This window comes from Leptodactylus fuscus, chromosome 6 (assembly GCF_031893055.1).
Source record: "Leptodactylus fuscus isolate aLepFus1 chromosome 6, aLepFus1.hap2, whole genome shotgun sequence".
Classification (NCBI taxonomy): domain Eukaryota; kingdom Metazoa; phylum Chordata; class Amphibia; order Anura; family Leptodactylidae; genus Leptodactylus; species Leptodactylus fuscus.
In genome coordinates, this window is record NC_134270.1 from 51,252,341 (window position 1) to 51,268,011 (window position 15,671).

The following is a 15,671-nucleotide window of genomic DNA, read 5'->3' on the forward strand; positions in this document are numbered from 1 at the left end:
ATTGTTGTTTCTTTTCATTACAGAATACTTTGTTAGGAGAGACATTGACTGAAAGGAAAATCGTGTTCAACTTGTAACAGGATTCAATAGGAACAGCTCCAAGTGCTGCCACAAGTGCACAAAGGAGGCAGCACTTAGCCAGAGCGGCCATATTCACTGAAGCCTAATGGGCTGATTAGGGGAAAAAACTTCCAAGAAGAGGAGAAAAAAAAAAATCCAATTAATTCTATTCCTGCTACAAAGACGGAAAAATCATACGACAAGCTGTGAATGAAGATGAAGAGCCGTGTTCGTCCAGTGTGGTGCTAATGGCTTAAGGCAGCAGACTGTTCAGGGTAAACACGTACAGATGTAGCAGGTTTAACCCGCTTATCACAGAACACAACAAAAGACTACAATGTCATTGAAAAATGTTTTCCCCACCGATTTGTCATTGCTTTTTGTTGTCTTCTGTGATAAGATAGTCAGAGCACAGCAGTCTGCAGCAATTCCTGACACCTCACCTCAGGCAATGTGAGGAGTGAAATCTGAAACAAAGCCCATGTTACCGATGCGGATTCTACCGTGGATTCATGTTAGGCTGGGTTACATGGAGTACTTTGGACCGGAAACTGAGGCGGAGGCTGCCTCAGGTTCTGGTCCTAAATACGGGTAACCGCGACTGGATGCCGGTGCAACGCACTGGCATCCAGTCGCGCACTCTGCTCTGAATTAGGCCCAAATGAATGGACCTAGTCGGGAGGAGGGAGTGTTTTCAGGTCATTCGCGAGGCGACTCCACCTGAAGAATGAGCATGTCCGTTCTTTTTTTCCGGGAGCCGGAACAAACTGCTCCCGGTAAAAAGAACTGACTGGCTCCCATTGATTTTTAAAAAAATGGCGGAAAAATATGGAACTTATTTTAAGGTGATCGCTAGCGAAATCTACTTCAGGGATCCAGGCTTTTTATAGCTCTCAATTTGCTGCATTTGCTTTTAGCAGCATTTTTAGGTGTGCGCAAACACCAGCAACACACGTGAAATAGCAAACACATTTACTGTGGGACAACAGAGCTTCTAAGATGCCTGAATAAGTTACATGCCACTTCTGGTTTTAACACTGAAGTCAGTGTATTGCTGTTTGTAGGCAAATGTATGTGTTTTTAGGTGTATAAGGACCACTTCACATCTGCATTTGGGCCATTCCATTCCCCTCTCCGCATGAAATACACGGAGAGAAAAGTTCTACAAGCAGAACTTTTCGCTCCGCATTTTTCATGTGTAAACCACACAGACTCCATTATAGTCTATGAGGTCCGCAGGTTTCCTTAGGTAACCACATTTTTAGGTGTTTAGGTTTCCATTTGGGGGGGGGGGGGTGTCCCCCCAAGTGGACTCTTTGAACGGAAACCTGAACGCAGATGTGAACCGGGCCTAAAAAAGTTTTACAGAACAAAAACAGCATAGTAAAATAAACATATCTTTTTGGCTTTTGGATATAAACAACAGTCTTCTTCTATTTGCAGACTACTGCAAGAAGAAATCTTTGATCAGATGAAAAAGCAAGAGGTGTAAATGAGGCAGCGCAGCATGTTACCCCTCTGCAGGCTGCCTTGGTGCTGACATTTGATGGCAGATAGAAATGAACTGGCCAAAGCTCTGTTTACTATGTGAATGGAGGACCATGTGACTCCCTAGATAAACCAGCTGTTGATCTAATCTGCTCAACACGTCAAAGTCGAATTGCAATTACTGTTATGTAATTACACACATCAAGGGGACAAAACAGAAGTGACTACTGCCCTCTATATCAGTCAGCAGTTTCTACACACACTACAATGTGATTTTCTAAAGACAATGCCCTTTATAGGTATTATTAGAAGTCAAAAATAAATGTATATTTGTAAACGCATTGTAACAGCATTTCAATTTGATTGCCATTTTCACATTGTCCACTAGGTGTCAGGAGAACAGACATTTTGGACATCGAGAGATCTCATTTTACGACCTACTGTAAAACTGAATTTTCGCATGTTACATCACTTATAGGAAAGTAGTTTGTACAATTCTCAACTCCATTAGAGTAAGTGATGAAATTAGGAATTTATATTTGATATCATTTTATAGCCATGGATGTATGGATAACATTAGTTTGTGCTCATAACTTGTATAATAGCAATGTAAAATCTGAGAGGCATGGCGGTGCATGGTACCCTTACAGGTCTGGATTATAAAAAAAAAAAACAGTGTGGATAATTGACTAAGGAATTACAGTAATAGATACTAAATATATGACTAGGATATGATGTGGTGATATTTCTACAGTTTCCTCCATTACTTTTGGGTTGCTAATCTCCATATTTATAGCTAAAAGGTATTGGGATTGAAGGAATACTGCGGTATATGTAATGTTGGGGTTGAGCAGCAGAGCATAATACAAAAATTATCCCTTCAAATTCTTTGCGTTATGCCTCACCCACTATAATGGTCGTCTATGGATGAGCACTGTGAGCAGAGGTTGGGGGCGTTCCTCCCCACTCACACAGTACAGCGCGATAGGCGCTGCTTTGAAGGAGGACGTACCTGACCGACTGTCAGGAACGCCCTTCTGACTGTAAAGCGCTACGGTACTGGGACCGATAGCTCTTTACCCGGGGCACAGATCGGGAAAGCCGACAGTGCACTGTCGGCTTTCCAGCAGTATATAAAACTGCCTGTGCCCTGAACCATGAAAGGTCCTCTTTAACTCAACCTCTGAATTGGCTTCCTTAAGAACAGGCTATGAAGCAGATTACATAACTGGGATATGTAGCACTCACACTCCTTAGCACCAGCAGGCGGGCTACGCAGCGGAATATTTGGCCTTACACAATAATTTCATGCTCTGCTCAGCGTGTAACATCATAAGCGCCACTTAATTAATGTCATGCATGGATTAAGCAGAAAATAAATTAATAATCCAGGACAGCGAGACCACCGCTCAGTGCGGATACTGCCACCACAATGACTCATTAGCAGTTATACATTGGGTTCTTGGGATTTACTAGGGCTGTACTGTTCAGGAGACATCTAATTATGGTCTCAAAGAAAGCACATCTATACAAGTCCACAGGGAAAAAACATGAAGTGGTCTAGTAGGAAGTATCAGTGACGAAGACAATGCTTTGAAAAATAAAAGTGTTAAAGGGGGTTTTCCATAATAGGTAGGCTATAAATATCCGATTGGACGTTGGCCATGTATATGATCTACCACGTTTGGTCACACTTCTATTTAGCAGAGAAGTGTGACGCTATACAGATGAGGACAGGCACCCAGTCAGTGCTTGGCACCTGTCACACACAGAAAGTCACTAAGGCTCGGTTCACATCTACGCCTGTACTCCGTACGATTATTCCGTTCCCCTCTCCGCATGAAAAATGCAAGCAGTGCGGACCCCCCGAAAGGAAACCCAAGCGCAGATGTGAACCTAGCTTAAGTGATTTCTCCCTGTCACCTTTCCAACCCAACGGGAATAAGCCATAGATCCCATCATGCAGCCTTGATGAAAGTCCGTGCTATCTCCTATCCAGGGAAACACTTTTTTGTGCCCTTTAAATATCACTCTTGACCTTTCTTGAGAAAACAGTAGGGCTTAGAGATCTCATCTCAGCTCCCTGCACGTGGTACGTACACAGCAAAATAAAGCATTTGAGTTGTCAAGTAACTGAAATACTCCTTACTGTGACATGGGGGTGTGGGCTACCAGCTAAATAACATAGGGAGAAATTCTGCTGCAGCACAAGGTGTAAAAATTGTAAAAATAAGATCCGCCTGGCACCTAGTCATTGCTGGTGCCTTGCTTGTAGTTCTTCAATAGCTGATAAGTCTCAAGAAATCTTTGACATATTCCTGTTTGCTACATTCAGCCAAGCCAATAATAAACAACTTCAGCAAGTAATGTGTACCCATTGCTTTACATATCCCTATACATCTCATACACTTTGTTTGAAAGTGAATGGGTCCCCGGAAGTGCATGCAGTACACAGACATTACCATTCCATTCCATCGACCTAGCGCATACACAGTCATAGGGAAAATATCTGGTCCTGGAAGAGTAGCTGCAGTGCAAAGTAAGGTGGACTTGCTAATCATCTACGTCAGTGCTCTGTAACTTGGCATGTCAAGTCCCAGAATGTCCTGATAGTCTGTAGCTTTAAGAGCGTGACTTGTAGTGTCACCTTAGCTGGACTGAAGAGTAAGACTGTACATTCTCATACATGCAAAAATTAAAATAAAGGAAACTTCTACAAAAGACACAAGATTCAGAGATTCATCAGAAGATAAATCAATCTTACCTTATTCGGCAGAAAAACGACTTCACTTGAGTGTATTCATAAAGAGAAGCTGCAACAATGGAAACAGAAAATAAAGACCGGTTAGTATAGAAATATGGATGGCTTATTAAAGCGACATTAGAGAATTCTCCTAGCATCCCTTGCTGCATCAGTGTCTTCTCCGATGGACCACATACTAGGAAGTGGCATCCTTCAATCACGCACAGTAACATGATCTAATAAATCCCCACCCCTTTAAATGTAATGTTAACCATTCAGTTATTAGATACAAATTTCTCTACAGTCTGAGTATATATCTGTACAGGGAAGTTCTCATTATTCTGGTGGGATACATTAGATAATTCCAGCTACCACTAGAGGAGCTAAATCTGACTGAAGCTCCTGGCTGTAGCTTCAGTAATGGACAGTCTATGGTTCACGTAATCCATACAGTCCGATCTGACTGGTTACCTGTCTCTGCTCCAATGTTCCATGGTAGAAGATGTGATTGTGTAGTGTGTTTATAGAAGACACTGACGTCCTGAGGGGCTAGAAGTTCCACAAAGCGCGATGAGTCCAGAAGTTTCTTTTTACAATTCAGGATGTAGGCTGCCTGCTCAGAGATGTACACCATCTTCCCAGAGGTCAGAGAGAATACGATGACAAATGTGTCCTAGAAGAGGGGAAGAGAAACAAGAGATTTACATCAGATGTATATACACAAACCCGCTTTATAGTATCTACAGGATTGTAGAGGACGTGCAATGATCGCAACCATGCTGGAGTACCTGAAAAGGTTTCAAAGCTTCATTTACCCCAGGAATACAATAAAGGGTTATCCACTTGTTGTGCTCACTCACCATCGCTTTCACACTGGCAGCTATGAATTACAGCAGTGCTGTCTTACACGCCTCAATGATGACGGTGAAAGAAATGGTAAGCAAGAAACTGCAAGTGAACAATACTGGGGGACAATTGACAGAAAAGGAAAGATACTGGGAGAAGTCACAAATATTACTAATAAGGGGATGCTCCTTCAAACAAAATAAGTCAAGAAAAAAAATAAAATAAAATCACTAGAGCGCCTTTTTAAGGCCAGGGCCCAAACTACTCGGACATCTACAGTAATGCTACGCATCATAAAGTCAATGGTGTATATAAGAGACTTTGGAGGCGATACTAAAATGCCTTGCCCAAACCATTGCTACAATTCTCAAATCCTGCACCTAAGTGTTGTCCTAGAAATAAAGGGCAGTGGGTCTTACCGTGTTCTTCGGCGGGTGTTCGGATGTTATGGTTTCCAGATCTTCAATCGTATGTACATTTGTATCCACTCTGGATGTACCACTGTCACTAAGGACCTGGAAAAAGGCGCTGTTTGCTGAAAAGATGAAAGAGGAGATGTTATTGTCATCTCTGCCTGGGAAGTTTTATAAGTTATTAAATTTAAGGAGCAAACAGAAACTTTACCTAGCTAAGTGCTAATGTACCATGTACCACATAGCTCGGGGGAATGTTCATCATTTCATAGTTTTCATCTAGATATTATTTACCTAGGGTGTTCAGTAACTTTCCAAATATTTTGGATTCTCTTGTACTCCTGCCATAGCTAAAGCTGCATGCTGCCGCCTTAGTTCAGTGTATGAACATGCCCTTGAGAGTTGCACCACCTCACCATGCAATGAAATCTAGCACTTCAGAGGGCTTTAGATGAGCTCTTATACATATCTCCATTAGAAAAGCTTATAAGAATTCTGAATACATGTGTGGTGTGGATTGAGTATACTATGGAATGCCTGACCTAGAAGTTAAAGGCAGTTCATACAGAGGAACAAATATTTGGGTACGCTCAGAAGAGTAATATTGGCCAAACATGGCGATTTTGATAGGGCTAGCCCAGGGGAAGGCATGTTCTGCACTCCAGCTGCTGTAAAACTACAACTCCCAGCATGCATACTTGCTCTGCTGTTCTTGGAACTCCCATGGAAGTGAATGGAGCATGTTGGGAGTCGTAGTAACAAAGCATCTGTAGTTCTGAAGGTTGCTGACCCCTGGGCTAGCCAAATATCTATGTGAAGTCTGACTAGCCAGATGCAAGGACAAAGCTATTGGAATTAAACATGCCCACTTTTGTTATTGGGGAACATCAGCTGTTACCAGAGCTGTTTGGCAGCATCGTACTCACTTTGCTCAGTACGGTAATGCTTCATAGCTTCAATATTATCATCACACTCTTAATATGCTAAAAAAAATAATATCTCAGCCATCCATGCACTGACTTCCTTCTGCTTATACTCAGCAGCCAAACTAAATAAGTAAACTGTACTCTAAAGCGCGAACAATGAGTCTCTCATGGGACAAGAGGTGGATTTGATAGCTGTGGAGTCAAATTGTACCCCTACCTGCTTCTCAATTAGTAAAACAAATAATAGACTAATCTTTTCTATACAAGTTTGAAAAGGTATACGTTACTATGTAACAGCAGGAGAGAGAAAAGGCTTCTTACCTTGAACCTGTCGAACACACTTCAAGGCGTAGTTCAGGGCATCGACAGTACTGGGTTTGGTGCGGTTCAGTTTTTCGGGTGGGAGCCGCCGTTTCATCTCCTGCACCATGCTCATCAGCTCCTTGTGTGAACGCGTTCTGTCCATTTGATCACTTTAGAAGAATAAAACAGGAATACAAATGTGACATATATTCACTGATGAATAGCACCAACAAGACCCATGTTGGCTCTCTTGCATGAATACTTATGTTAGCACAAGACTGCCCTACACTTACACTGCAGACTGGAAGAGGGGGGGCCTTGTGGATAGTAAAACTTAAAGAGAATATAGTGGCATTTCTGGGGACCCCAAGCAAAATTATGTGTGGGGGCCCCCAAATCAAAATTCTAATCCACAACTCCTTTTTACTGGAATTGACCCCATTTGCAAGTCTAGAAATCTGGGCAAAATAGCACAGCATGCTGCACTTTCTTAACCAGTTATGAGCCAGGTTCCCTATGTTGCACCACTACATATTTTACTTAGGACAGTATAATGCTCCCTTTGTTGTCCCCCATACAGTATATTGCCTAATTTATTGGTTCCGACACAATATATTGTCCCTTTTGGTGGCCACATGGTTTTTTTACTCCCTATACTGCCCCCACAAAATATACTGCCCCCTTTATTGGCCCCCACACAGTGTATTGTCCCCTTTGTTGGCCCCAAGTAGTATATTGTCCCCCCACACAATGACGCATTAAGCCGTTACCTATTGGACTATTCCAATAAGAAATAGGCAATATTTACTAGTCACAGTTCTCCGCTCCTGTCCAGACCGGCCTCTGCACCAGCCTGATACCGCATCCAAATGCAGAACATCATCAGGATATGATGTCCAGATGTTGTTCATTGTCCAGACCCACTACAGACAAAGCAGGAGCAGAGATCAATAAGTAGTAAATATTAGCTGTTTGATTAATGCAATTATAAAGAAGTCCATCACTGTGTTTTTTCCGTTTTGTTCCCGTTGAACAGTTCCCTCCTTGTCCCGTGTGATATTACCTGTTATTGCTACTGCCAGTGGATTTGCTTGGTCTCCGGAAGGTGCAGTTTGATCTCCTGTTAGGTTCATTAACATGGGAATCTGTTCCACTAGACTCATGACCATTACAGTCGTTGCCGCTGGACTCATTGCTGTTGGAGTGCATCTCCATGTCCTCGTGCTGCTCAGAGCTATGCTCCTCGGAAGTTTCACAGTTAAATGTCTTTTTGGGAGGACTTCCCTCCTCCGTTCTAGTGGCTGTAGACCAGTCCTCATTTTGAATCAAGCCCTCAGTTTGGGCCTCTGCGCTCATGGTGGTGAATGATCTGCAATAATACTGCTCAGGTCTGTATATGTGCTTCTAACCTCCGATACAAGATGGGTAGAATAAAACGATTCAGTGGAGATTTCCACGTTTGTGGCATTTGTGGTTCACCAATAGTTTTCTAAGTAGCTTCAGAAGCAGCAAGAATGTTCATGAAGCGAAGGATGGAATTATATACCTCCTATGTAGAAAAAGAGGTAAAAATGAATTACAGTTTCTTGAAATGTATAGCCTGGAGTGCCCCTTATAACAGTAACTTAGCAATGTATTCTGGAGTGTCCCCATAACTAGTCCACACCTTCTCCTACAATAGAAGTCGCTCTGTATAGCCTGGAACGCCCCCTATACCAGGAGATTGCTGGTGGTGTCGGAGCAACCCCTATAACAGCAATTTGATTGTGACACCTACAACGCTTCCTATAACAGCAGTCCAGCTTTGTAACCCGCAGCGCACCCATATGTGCTGACAGATTTTTCATTGTAATGTATGGGATTCTTTAAAAAAAAAAAAAAAAAAAAAAAGACTCCAAAACAAAGCAGGGTTCAGGCGCGGGTTACCATCATTCCTAGCTAATGCCTAATCTGCCTTCTCAGCCAATATTATGTAAGTAAAGCTAATTGTAATGAGGAGCAGGAAGAGATTACCGACACTGAGCTAAAGGGAATCACAAGAGCGTCATAATACTATCCGCCTCCACCCCGGGCAATGAATCATGAATGGGCCACAGTGCTCACATGGTGGCAGTGGGTATCCTCAGGTAAACGTGTGCCAGCCTCATGTCACGCCATGCTACTTACTTACAATCTACAACTTGGAACACTTTGCTGTGTATTTCCCTTTTCGAACCAGGGATGCAGCAACAAAACCTTTACATCGATATCCAGTTTGAACGGTTCGTACATTTTTACAAGCAATTTTTGTTTTTACACGGAAAGAAAAAACCCACTAAAAACTAAGCAACTAAAAACCTGCCGTACCGTACTGTACTCTTATGCCAATCCATGTGTTGCCATGGCTAAGGCTGTAAACAATCTGTGTGTATTTTGTTCCTGTGTTATTCCACCATCCACCTTCCATCCTACTATCTGTAGGTTAATAAGAAGAGGGGGTAGCAGGTGTAATGTAGTCCATAAATATTTCTGTATAATAATATCTATTGCAGGGCGTTTCCGATTTTGGCTAAGGCCTTACGTTGCGGAAACGCAACTTTTTTTGTTGCAGACTATGTTGTGTTTTTTTGAGCCAAAGTCAAGAATGTCTATAAGAGGAATGGGAGATATGTAAAGATGAGCGAGCACTGTTCGGATCAGCCGATCTGAACAGCACGCTCCATAGAAATGAATGGATGCAGCTGGTACTTCCGCTTTGACGGTGGCCGGCCTCTTAACCCCCCGCGTGCTACGTCCATTCATTTTTATGCGAGCGTGCTGTTCGGATCGGCTGATCTGAACAGTACTCGCTCATCTCTAGAGATATGTATAAAGTTCTTATACTTCTCCCTTCTGCTCAATCCACTCTTGGCTTTGGCTCAAAAAAAAATTGCGACAAAATCTGCTTTTCCACAACGTGGGGCCTTAGCCCAAGTCAGGATTTTAGACCGTCAGAATTACTGGACTGTTGCATGCTGGATTAATAGGAATATCTTCCTACCGCCATCTTCTCCCCATGTGTTTCAGTGCAAAAACTTGTTCCAAAGACTCTCCTGCCACTTTCTGACAAAAAGTCTATTTCCTAAGCGCCCTGGCTCTCATTATCCCTGCAGCCGTCCTATGACGTTAATGTGCAATATAAAACCCCTGATACGAATAGTAATGATTGTAATTAGATTGTTATTAGGCGGCTAAAAGGAATCCAAATGCTTCCGGTTTTCAAGCCCCCCTCTATACTTACCCAGCAATTTGCAGTCATTTTTAACTCCATACGTAGGCATCGCTTCACCGCGTTATCTCCCTTCTTTACATATGTGTTTGCACTGATGGCAAGTTATGACGGGAGAAATGCGTGGAAGGGGGGGCACTTAAAGAAATAAACAATTTGTTCTTGAAGGTCTAGCGGGTGAGGTGATGCATCTTGTGGTAAGGTTACATACTTTGGGGCACGTCCTGTACACTGTACAGTATGAGTTGTCTGATACCGGATGACACACCTACTGGCTGAACATACTGTACTGTACACAGGCGCTGCTACACGTGAGGCTGTTCTCCAAGGTCTAGGGAGGAAGTACAGACGCTACAGGACAACGTGGGGAGCAAGTTACAGTCACAACAAGTTCTAACACTGGCTACAATGTAGCTACAAATACAAAGACAAACACACATAGAAATAAACTATTGCTAGGTTGTTTTCTATTGATTTCTATTACATACAAACATGTAAGCACACGGTACAGTACACGGATCCCTCAGCTACTTTTGATGGAATTATTTGACATATAATAAATGTCTGAATTAATAAAGGGCAAGTATCTCCAGCCGTGGGATTCCCAGAGATCGGACGCTCGATCCTGTGAACTTGTTAGTGGGACGACTACTTTTTTTGTACCAAAAAGTATCTGATGGCTGTTTCTCAAGTCCCCCTTTATGATTCACATTTATCTTTTAATAAAGAAGCTGCGGTCTACACACCGACAGAAAGTTGGTGTCAAAGGTAAACTAAAGACGCCACAAAATCTCCAATACAACAGATTTCACAAATTAATCCTAATTCTAATAGTGCTACAATATTGCGGGATCTTCAATAACCAAGCCCTTCCGCTCCTTCACTGAATTCCAACCTAGGACCCCAATATACTGTAGTAGGAGAACAGTAGAGGAATGTGAGGGATTGTAGATTCGCCTTTGTTAGAAAGACTGTAGAACAAATATACAGCCTGGGAGTTGTAGTCCCAATACAGGTAAGAGACCCCCAAGCCAACAGATACGACAGCTTTACATTTCCATCTCCCATTCCAAAGTTACCTCTGAAGTAGTCGTCCCCCAAACGGATTTCCACTTCCTATAGTTCACCCTCCCTATGCCCAGACCCCATACGTGCCATCCACGTGTCCTTATCCCTGTTCCGAATCTTATCACATGGAATATTTGTAGGACAGAACAGAGAAAACAAATCTGAACACAATGTTCAATGCCACAGGTGTAAGTGCTGGATTACGTAACCCACGGCTGGAACAAAAAACTGGCAGCGCCTCAGTGCTTTGTGGCAAGGGCGTACGGCTGCCAGGTTAGGGGGGAAAGATACAATCTGTACAGTAGAATAGTATTAAATAAACGGCTTTCACGTTTAGGAAGCATGTTCACATGTGACAGAAATTTCGTAATACATAATGTGCAAAACTGTACCCCCAATTTATGGGGGGGGGGGAGCTTCCCTGGCCATGGTGGACCATGGGGATGACAGCAGCATACTACTGGAATGAAGGCTGAACTATGCCCTTTATGGCAAAGGGGTGGGGGTCCCCCAATCAAGACCCTCTTCATAAGAATCAGCAGAACAGGACTGTCTAAGAGGACCCACAGAAATCAATATCTGCCCACTGATCTGAATGGGTACAATGGTTCATTTGTGGTTCCCCTGGCACTAAAGGGGACTTGCCATATTTATAGTGGCAGGGAGTGGTATCCTGATCCTCCACCGACTGTATGAAGAAGTACTGCCCTCTGCTGGTAAAGGTAGATATAGCTACTACTACCTATCTGTATATAGAGAGCCCTAAAGAGACATCCCCCCGCAACTATATTCATCCCAAAGTAGAAAATAAAGGGAAGCCCCTCTATTGCTGACAACGCACTAATCCGGGTTATCAGAGGTCGAGAATCCACTCTTAAAGGGTATATACATATTAAGTCATTACAAGAATAAGGAATTATTACATCTTGGTGCTTAAAAACCACATCAAGAGTTAATAAAAATCTGACATTTGATACACCAACCATGAGATGAAACCGTTCTCTAATACATGCTGTCTAACAAGTCTGCCGATTTTCAAGATCTTTGTTTGCGGTAACTGAATAGAAACATGCCATGTTTACATCTAGTGCCTTATAAAATGAGAATAACCTTTGAGGCTTCATATCTTAAAAATTCTCTTATCTGCCCCTAAATTTGCTTATTCCTGACATTCACGAGACAAAGTCATGGCCTTTCCATCACTGGGGTCCTGGGCTCCGATATAACCACAGGTAACATCAGTAAGGAGCGGGAACGTTGTCCTTGCAGATTCCTCCAGGTTCTCGATTTCCTCCCATAGTAATAGGTTTCTATGTGTCCATCCCGAAAGAATGCATGTCAGGTCAGCGTTGTGATCATAAGCCCCTCACGGAGTAAGTGTTCCCCAATGCCAGCATGCTCCCAGGACAGCGCCATAAATATGTTGATGTTATGTATATATAAAAATCATCGCTGGACACCGAAGCGTTAATACTGAAAGAACGCCACTTTCCTAGACAACAAATACCAAGAGCTGACTCACCCGAAAAACACTTAAGTCCTGATGATAGTAATGTGTTGTTCTAAAGCCCCATTATATCAGCCCCCGGAGAGAGAAACTTTAACATATAAGAAAGTATAGAAAAGTAGAAACAGTGAAATAAATCCCAAGAACTTACCATCAAGGAGCGCAACAAGTGATCTAAACCCCGGCCAGAGAAACACTGAAACATCTTTCTAAACTTCACACAAAGTACTTAATGGGGGTGGATCCATAGAGAGGACGCCCAGCGGAGGAGGGACGTGATTAAGATTTAGGAACATGCCCTTCCAACTCGCACGCTGCAAGTACACATGGTACCGTACTGTACTTATTGTACAAGATACACCCGCTTCTAGACCTAGTACAAAAAAGGGTATCGCCTACTGACTGTAACCTGAGCACATGGCACTGATAAATGGGTCACATAATGGAATTTCCTGACGCACAGCAGAAGTTGTATGGAGCTGCCATGGGGGTCCACAGAAAAGGGGCGGCTCAGGATCTACCTCTTCCTCCTTATAGGTAGTAAGTACTCAGAAAGGATCCATCCGTCTAATATAGTAACCCCAATAAGGCGAGAAATAAAGATATGGGCGTGTCGTGCTAGAAAAGACCCACAAAGTGCAGGAATCCTATTTCACTTTTATTTTTTATGAAGTCTATGTACGCCAACATGCCAAGCAGTGGATTATTTCCAGCAATGACAGCTCAATTACATTAGACCGCACTGGTGAGGACAGCCAGAAAGAAATGGGCTGTACCTCCCTCCTAGAAGAGACGGGCTCCACTAAGGGATTTTTTTTATTTTTTAATTAAAAGGGGTTGTCCAGGATATTGTGAAATCAAAATAACATTAATAAAAAAATGCATATTTACTCATGTACATTTTCTGATCCGGTGACAATCCGTTTCCCCATTTCTGGATACGGATCATCACTACTACTCCCGCCATCCACTTCACTCATACTTACCCATCCACGGCGTCTTCTGGCGAAACGGGTCCTCCTCATGTACTGGCAGGGTGCGCCCACTGCTGCTGGTAAATCACCTCTACTGCGGTTCTACGCATGCGCAGTAGAAGTGACTCGTCGGTGGAGAAGGAGCGCACACACAGTACAGGATGTAATGTAAGGGTTGGGAGTTGGGCTGAGTAGGTAGGGTCCAGGTAGGGTACAGGATAGGAAGGATAGCTAGACGGGGAGGGGGTGTATGGGGAGAGAGGCGAGAGGGGTTAGGAAGTTACATAGTAGGAAGCAAAAGGAGGTCAACCAAAGTAGGAGACACTAGAGGCCCCCAGAGACGCCCTTAAATCACTCAAAACACACTGAAAAGTATATAGGTACATTTATTAACCCATTAATAACACCAATAGAAATTTTAAAAAATAAAATAAAATTTTACCCGGAAAACCCCTTTAAATCTTCCATACTTTCCAATGTCTCTGGATCAGAAAAATAAATAAATACATAGACAGCAGGCGGATGGCATTCATGTGTTGCCCGAGATTTTCAGGGGCTTTAAGGGGCAGCCTCGGTCCACAAACTGGGCAAAAATATAGCGTGTCTCCATACTTTTCCCATGGACCATTGTTACATGGTAAAAGAACAAACATCTGCATTTGCTAGTTAACATCAATGGGTTCACATGCAGTCTATGACAACAAGGACAACACAACAATGTCCAGTGTGGAGGTATGAATAAGCTCCATGACTACTGTCTGATCCACAAACCAAAAAATGCCATACGAGAACCTGGGCAGACTACACTTTGCTAAATTTTGCTCGGCATCTAATATATCATTGGAATATTGCTCAGATAACAATTCCCTTGTGCAGAAGCATTGGCCCTACAGGCTGCAGTACAAGGCAACAGGAGTCCACAATGTGACAAACCAGTCTGCAGCAAATACTCATAGAGCCCGCAGGTCATACTGATGTCTCCTATCAGCACTGCTCAACCTCATTAAAGGGGATGTTCAGCGGGATAAAAAGAAGTAGAATAGGGGCCACACGGTGGCTCAGTGGTTAGCACTGCAGCCTTGTAGCGCTGGGTCCCGGTGTTCAAATCCCACAAAGGGCAAAAAAACCCAAGGAGTTTGTATGTTCTCCCTGTGTTTGTATGGATTTCCATCCCATATTCCAAAAAGACACACTGATAGGGAAAAAAAAATATACATTGTGAGATCTAAGTGGGCGCACAATCTACATTAAAAAAAAAAAAAAAAAAAAAAAAGCAGAATGAGTTAAACAAAAGAAGCCATTTTCCCCTCACTGCTGTTCTGACGCTTCCGAGGGTCCATATTGCCAAGACCCCATGTATACCCCACTGATCAGATATTGATGACATATTCTTGCGTATAAGTCATTACTATCCAATACACATGGAGTTTTGGACATCCAATTTAACCCATTACAGTATGCACCATTTAAAATAGAATAAAACAAAAAAAACAAAAACACACTCTGTGAAAAATTGCCACAAAGCAAGAAAAGTTATAAAACAACTTACAATTGCTTAGTAAGTTCCCTACTGCTTTGATTTTGCCAGTCACTCTCAGGATATGCTCACACAGTTTTTTGCAGGCTAAAAAAAACCTGCAGCAGGAAAAAATTTTAAGCATTTTTTTTTTACATGATGCGATTTTTGACTTTTTTTTATTGCAATATAAACACTCACAGCTTTTGATACAGTTTTTGTAAAAAAAAAAAAAAAAAAAAACCCACAAAAATTCAAAAATTGTGTTAAATTACTTTTTTTTTTTTTTTTTTTACTTCCCATTGATTTCAATGGGTTTTTCAAGGCAGAATCCACCCGAAGATAGGTCAGGTCACTTTTTTTTCTTCTAGCTACTACTGACTCCCATTGAAATGAATGAGAGGTGTTTTTTTTTTTTAGGTGAATTGCGCCTCAAATTCAGCCTGCAAAACGCTCAGTGTGAATATACCCTTGGCTATCCTGCAGTCGTGAAGTGCCGACATCTTACATGTGCCCTGTAGCCATCCATACTGCCTTCACCATAGAGGTCAGTGACTGGCTGCAATAACCACTGTGGCTA

The 15,671-nt window shown here is 42.5% G+C and overlaps 2 protein-coding genes across 7 annotated transcripts in view; both read right to left on the reverse strand.

Annotated features, from left to right (window-relative positions):
- The window catches only part of VAMP3 (vesicle associated membrane protein 3), a 226,420-nt gene that overhangs the window by 142,074 nt on the left and 68,675 nt on the right, over positions 1-15,671 (reverse strand). The gene's annotated exons all lie outside the window — the stretch shown is intronic.
- The window catches only part of PER3 (period circadian regulator 3), a 47,516-nt gene that overhangs the window by 28,500 nt on the left and 3,345 nt on the right, over positions 1-15,671 (reverse strand). For 5 of the 6 annotated variants that reach the window (XM_075279927.1, XM_075279926.1, XM_075279925.1 and 2 more), the window contains exons 2-6: positions 7,843-8,328; positions 6,798-6,949; positions 5,557-5,672; positions 4,763-4,964; positions 4,313-4,361 (exon numbers count right to left, since the gene is read on the reverse strand). In XM_075279927.1, coding sequence (XP_075136028.1) covers positions 4,313-4,361; positions 4,763-4,964; positions 5,557-5,672; positions 6,798-6,949; positions 7,843-8,135 — 812 coding nt within the window. In that variant the 5' untranslated portion in view covers positions 8,136-8,328. Of the gene's footprint in view, positions 1-4,312; positions 4,362-4,762; positions 4,965-5,556; positions 5,673-6,797; positions 6,950-7,842; positions 8,329-12,752; positions 12,783-15,671 lie in introns of those variants that run through there. The other variant, XM_075279924.1, reaches the window with a different exon arrangement.